At 35.5% G+C, this 6,471-nt stretch overlaps 1 protein-coding gene across 1 annotated transcript; it reads right to left on the bottom strand.

Moving 5' to 3' along the window:
- Positions 1-5,367: 5,367 nt before the first annotated feature.
- LOC133181547 (uncharacterized) lies at positions 5,368-6,229 on the bottom strand. Its single transcript, XM_061316033.1, has one exon. It carries the CDS (start codon positions 6,227-6,229, stop codon positions 5,375-5,377), a length of 855 nt encoding a protein of 284 aa, XP_061172017.1. The 3' UTR covers positions 5,368-5,374.
- Between the last annotated feature and the right edge of the window lie 242 nt (positions 6,230-6,471).

Genomic DNA, 6,471 nt, shown 5'->3' with positions numbered 1-6,471 from the left:
ACCATGAAAGAAATTTTGTATAGAGAAAGCCATTCGAAGGCTCTGTTTCGTGCAGTCTTATAAGCCCCACCCACCCGCCCATTGCTACGTTTTGAATATTGTAGATTTATACTTTGTAGTAAATTTTTTATTCTCTATTTTGTAGAATTTGGAGATGCATACATGCGGACATAGTGTAGAAAAAGAAAAATTGAATGTTATGTGTATTGATAATTAAACTGCACTTTCAGAGCGATTCACATCCTACCTCACGAGTTTATGTTTATTTCATAAATGTTTTATGTTCGTTTGAGTGAAACGAATAAGAACATAAATTATGGAAATCAACATCTCGTAATGCAATTCATGCAACGAAACTTCCGAAGTAGGAATATCCCAGAAATCCCTTGACCCTTAGAATTTACACTCAGGTCACTGATTGTGAACTACGGGTATTGAAGCACATTATATGGTCGAGTTAACTCTTAATATTGAATGTATGATTTTTCAGAAAACACATCCAAATAAATCCGCAGTAAAGTGGTCCATTGAAGAATGTTAGCATTCAGGGGGAGAAAAGGCGAAATGCGGACAAGTTTACACTCGATCTGTAAATATATCCCATACAACTCCGATTTTTTCCCCGAAAATTTAATTTCAATATATATTTCCAAATTAATTTACGTAAAGATGTGGTGCTTTCGATATCCAAGGGACAAAAACGGTGCTTTCCTGGAATATTTGCCTACTGCTCACTTACAATCTTCATCCGTTCAAAAAAAGATCCTTCACAATACTCTCAGAATCGCTTAAAGAAGCTCTAAGCACTGCTCACTAAAGAGTTCAAATTCCATGGTAGTTTTATGCGCTTAGAGTGATCTGCTCTTTGATGTGAAATGGAATACATGGAACTCTACATTAAATGACCCAATTTAAAATAGATTAAAGCATTCTTAATATTATACTAGACCAAGATAAAGTAATTGAAAACATTATTTTCAAGTACTTTTCCAATTTAAGTAAACAGAGGTGATTTCAGTTCAATAATACTTCATTGTCTTCGAACAGTTTTTCTGGAGAAATACGGCAGGTACCCGATGTTGAAAATGAAGTAGAAAAATTCAATATGTACATCTTTTTAGTATAAAATTTTCTCAAAGTCCGAAAAAACATTTTATGATTGTTTTTAGAGCTTCCTTAATGTCATGAAGTTGCTCAGCTCTTTTTAACGCCTCCGTAGAGTGTCACAATGATAAATAATATATGATTGGGGTATACTAAGGGTTTTAAATTCATAAACTATTCATCCCTTTGAAAGAAATCCTCTTAAACCCCTAAGCGCCCCATCCATCTGGTTTAGTCACCGTCACCAGTATCGTATTATGACAATAGCCAGTACAAAGTGCATTGAAAAAAATGTTTTAGGTAAGATACAAAACTCAGATGGTCTATCATGTCAGATACGGGGCTGAGACTCGGTGCTTCGTACGTCGTCCCAGTCCCGTATCTGACATATAAGACCATCTTCGTCTTGTATTTTAAAATGACCGGTCATGATCAGAAACAATTATTTAAAATGTAAGTTACATGTATATAAATCTGAAACTGTAAATAAAAAGTACTTGTATCTACAAATTGCTGGAATAGAGATTATTCTGCGTTTTCAGAAATTCCATTTTCTCTCTTCTATAACATCTAAATACCCCAAAGCAGAAAAGACCCAACAGCATTATTCCTAACATTGACCCAAAAATAATGGCTAACTCGTGATCAAAACTATCTGAAGTATCCTTGCTGGACACTGCTATTTCGGACACATGTTGTGTAGTTAGTTTTGTTGTCGCTATTGAGTTTTTATTAGGGGTTAACGTTTGTGATGAATTTGTTGTTTTTCTTGTTGGTGATTCTGGTGGTGTTGACATTGTTATTTTTGCCTGTAAGGTTCTCAGTGATGAAGTGTTGGTTGCGTCTGTTGTTGTCTGTGGTTGTACCGAAGGGGTATTCATTTTGCCAAAAAATGTTCTTGTTTCTTCTGGTAACAGTGATGACTTTGATACATCGTCCACTGTTGTATCAGTGGACCTTTCTGTTGATGTCTCAGTTGTTTCAAAAACTTTATAGGTAGGTAATGTCTCCTCTTCAGTTGATAATAATATTGTCTGTAAAGCAGTATGATCAACCAGGCCATGTGCTGGCATGTTGTTGGTAGCAACTTCAGTGCTTTTTGTATATGCTGCCTCTGATGGGACAGATGTTGTACAGTTGATAACCTAACAAAAGACAATAGTCACAAAGATCTGTTAAAAAATTTGTAATCTAAATACATATTCATCTATGAAAATAAGTTAATTCAGATTAATTTCATTTAAGTCACCTTTCCATGTGGGGTTCCAGGGTCATCAGCTGACCTCTTTCCAATGATGTGGCCCTCACCTGGAGGTGCCACAGAGGGTTGACAAGGGTCACTGATACTTTGATCCTGAAGAAAAATAATCACCAGTGTTAAAGATGTCGGTCTTCGAACACCCAAGACTAAGCTAGGAATGAGCTCTCTAGAACAGATTTTGCGTCTGTGGCTTACAGACCCTTTTCACAAGTTTCAAGTATGCTAAAGAGTATCCTGTCATCTTAATTGATAGATATGTTTCCTTTTGGCTCCGGGATGATGTTACAAATTTATTAAAGTGAACGTCAGATCGGTATTTTTAAATCGGTCTGGTCAATGATATCACGTAAGACTCTTTAACAAAGTAAAAGGCAGAGTCAAAACTTGTGGAACCTCTTACCTTTATGAATGATATTAATTATCATCATGAGTCATGGGTCGTCACTTACCTTAGAGAGGGAGGGAGTTGTTAAAACAGACAAGACAAGAAAGAAGATCGGCACACGGACAGCCATCTCACGAGCAAATGTTTCCTCATGCCTTCCTCATTGCAAAAGATGAATCATATTGTCGAAATGATGATATTATATCCTGAATAACATACCCTATATACTCCAGGTAAAAAAGGTCTTACTTTGGCTTTCCTGTGTCAGGATTCCAATGTTGTCAAGTTGTTGCCAGCTACATTGTACATTGGAAAAGATATAAAATTTAAAAAGACATTTTTTATTCTTATCTTATCAAATGGTCAATGATTTTAACATTTTTCTGTTTCCCCTTAAGGTAGTTAAGGTTCACTTTATCATTACAGGCGTGTCTGTAGACTGTAGACCAGTTGTTACCACCTCGCACACCGAAAGTTTCGATGTACTCCATTTTTGTGAATGGTGCATGGAGCTGATCAAAATCACTTGGCCAGCAAAGATATTACATGTTACAGCCACAAATAGACATTAAACACAATTCAACTGAAGATATGGTCAAACATTAAAGAGTGTTTACTGGCTTTTTAAAAAAGTTTTTCAGCAAAGAATTTGATTCTCTCCCCCCCCCCCCCCCATAAGCTGTAATAGAAAACTCCGGGATGGAGAACATTTGAATTGGATAGGTAGCAAGTAAGTATTGGTTTTTGTGAAAGATGTGTGCATTATTGTTTAAGTTTTGGAAGTATAAATTCATGCAAATTTGTTGTGGTTTGGCAGATGTCGTACTTCTCTTGAAAATTCGGAAAAATGAGCCTGCTAGACGATTCTTTACACACGCTTTTTTTTGTCGCCCGTGTGGCGCAGTGGTTAGAGCGTCTGCTCTAGAGTCGCGGCGTAAGGAGTTGATCCTTACGTCGCGGGTTCGAATCCCACTGTGGGACGTGGAGACCGGTTCTTCGGATGAGGCTGTATAAACCGAGGTCCCGTGTCGCAGTAGGTCTGGTGTTGGCACAAAAAAGACCCCTCACTGCTCAATGGCCGTAAGTGCCGAGTATAGGACAAAAATTTGCAGCTCTCCACCGGCAAGTGGTGGCGTCTCCATATGAGTGAAAAATTCTCGAGAGGGACGTTAAACAACATACAAAACAAACACACGCTTTTTAAAATCTCTGCCGTATTACGCTTAAAACATTTGTGTCACGTCATCTTTTGTTAAGCATGGTCCAGTAAATTTCTTATTGTCCCACACTACGTCCAGTAAGTTACCTGTAGGTGTCTTATAAGGTCAAGCTTATTGGACAGCTACATGTAACACTGAAAGGGAGATGCAGATTCTAGTAAATAAACAGCACTGAAAGGGCGGAGATTAAAAAAGCGTATATAAAGAATGGTCTTGCAGGTTCATTTTCCCGAATTTTCAAGAGAAGTTGTATATCTTGAAACAAAGTTTCCAACATTAGCCCTACTTCAATGTATCTTAAGTTAGTATTAACTCATAAATGATCTCACAGTCTTTTTTTTAAGAAGATGGACAAACAAGGCAAGCGGAATGCTTATAGTGCGACAAACACAAAATTGAAAAAAATGAATCTCAATTATATCAAAATTTTCTTTGATATTTCATCTAACATTAAAGTATACTTATATGTAAAATCTTCTCTATTTGCAAAAATCTCGCAAAGGTTGAAATTAATTGCCTATGAAATACCATACACATACTAAAGAGGGTAAAAAGGATCATTTTCTAATATTGTTACACAATTTTTCGATATTAGCGGGTCTTCGCTCCATTTTTTCGATAGTTTATCCTCAAAGTTTGCGTAAATATGTACAATTTTTAGTTAAAAAAAACATGGAGCGAAGACCCACTTTACCTTAAAAATACACTTTTAAGACACGAAATTAGCATCTTTCCGAGAAAAACTTCATTTAGTCAAGAGGCATATCACAAACATAATATGATATGATCAATGCCACTTTTCTTCAGGAGTTGTGTAGCGTTGGGATTAGCGTGTTAGTCTCACAGGGAAATGATATTCAGGATTTTTATTGTTACGGGTTGAATCCCACGGATACAACACTAAAATTTCCCTCGGAAAGGTTTTGTTCATCATAATTTCAGAAATTTCAATAGTGAGATCTTCAATCTGAATACTAAATTCACATTAAATGATTATGATTTTTATGTATCTGAAGCTATTGGCATTCTACACGCCTTGTTAACCTATCTCCTTTCAAAATACATTATAATAAACTCTCTGTACTAAAATAATAAAATATATAAAATTCATAAAGGAAATATGCCATGTAAAAACATACAATTTTTACAAACATTTTCAGTCGTAAATTAATAGAATGTTATGGACAATCACATCAAAGCTTACAAAAACATCATTGGTGAGAACGCCCTTCTTAAACATTCCAAATGTCTAAAAAGCTTTTTGTAGTTAAAGCTTTCCAAGAATGAAGAAAAATCAAATAATTTTTTTTTTGTGAAGTCCTCTAAGTGTTTCACATTTTTGCAATCCGGCATTCACACCATATCAGAAACTGGTCATTCACGCGTCGGTCAGAGACACCTTCATTAGAATTTAGACATTTTGATGGAGATGTCACCCCCACCCTCTATGTACGATTCCTCCTTGTCTTTTTTGTAACAGCGGTAAACACAGAAGATAAATATAGCCAGAATCATCAACCCCAGCATCACACCAAATATAATGGCGAGTTCATGATCGTAGTTAGTAGATGTACTGCTGGCTGGAGTACCGGGCTTTGGAGGAGATGAATGAGCATGTGTTGTGGATGACTCAGGATGTTGTTCGTTTGGTGCAGAACTTGGATTGGTTGACAGTGAGTTTATGACAGGTACTCCAGGGTTCTGCGAAGAGGTGAATGTATTCCTATTTAGTGTTGTAAGTTCTGGAGTTGATGATGATATTTTTTGTATTGTAGTTGTTGGTAATGCTGTTGTTATTGTAGATGGTGATTGTATTGTTGAAGTTGGATTAGTCTCATTTGATGTTGAATTTGTTGTGTCCAATGTTGAATTTGTTGTTGTATTTGTTGTTGAATTTATTATAATTGTAAGTGTTATAGTTGGTGTTACAGTTTTCCTAGCAAGTGTAGTTAGAGTTGATGATGTTTTTGAAGTTGGTTTTATAGTTGTTGTTGTTGCTATAGTTGATGTTGTAATTGTAGTTGATTTTGCTGTAGCATGTGATGTTTTTGAAGTAGATTTTTTTGATGTTGATATAGTTTGTGATGTTTGTGTATTTGGTGTCTTCGTTGTATGTATTGTTGAAATTTCTGTATCTACATCTGGTAATTTTGTTGTAGCATCTGTTGTTGTTATTGAGGACGTTAAATTCTGGCTCTCAGTAGTTGTGTTGTTCTCTTCTTTGCAATCAATGGGCTGGATAAAAAAAGGAAAAGTCATACACAGATTAATATGTTAAAAGTGTCCTTTTCCGATCTCATTTTGAAAAATCTCACTAAGATGAAAATAAAACCAAATATACACAGGTCATAGGAAAATACTATAAAATAAATTCGTTTAAATTCTGCTAATTTTGAGAAAATAAGATTTCTATATATCAACTGTAACGTGTATTTTGTTTCAGAAAACAGAGATCAGGTGTAATCAAATTCAGTAAAAGAAAACAGCAAAGTATAATTTTC

Source organism: Saccostrea echinata, unplaced genomic scaffold (genome assembly GCF_033153115.1).
Source record: "Saccostrea echinata isolate AGI-Se365-2 ecotype Australia unplaced genomic scaffold, CSIRO_AGI_Sech_v1 ptg000009l, whole genome shotgun sequence".
Taxonomy (NCBI): Eukaryota; Metazoa; Mollusca; class Bivalvia; order Ostreida; family Ostreidae; genus Saccostrea; species Saccostrea echinata.
Note: the sequence above shows the minus strand (reverse complement) of the source record. Positions and strands in the feature narration are given on the sequence as shown.

Excerpts from the sequence above, each read along its gene's own strand:
- LOC133181547 (XM_061316033.1), bottom strand. The coding sequence starts at position 6,229 with ATGACTTTTCCTTTTTTTATCCAGCCCATTGATTGCAAAGAAGAGAAC.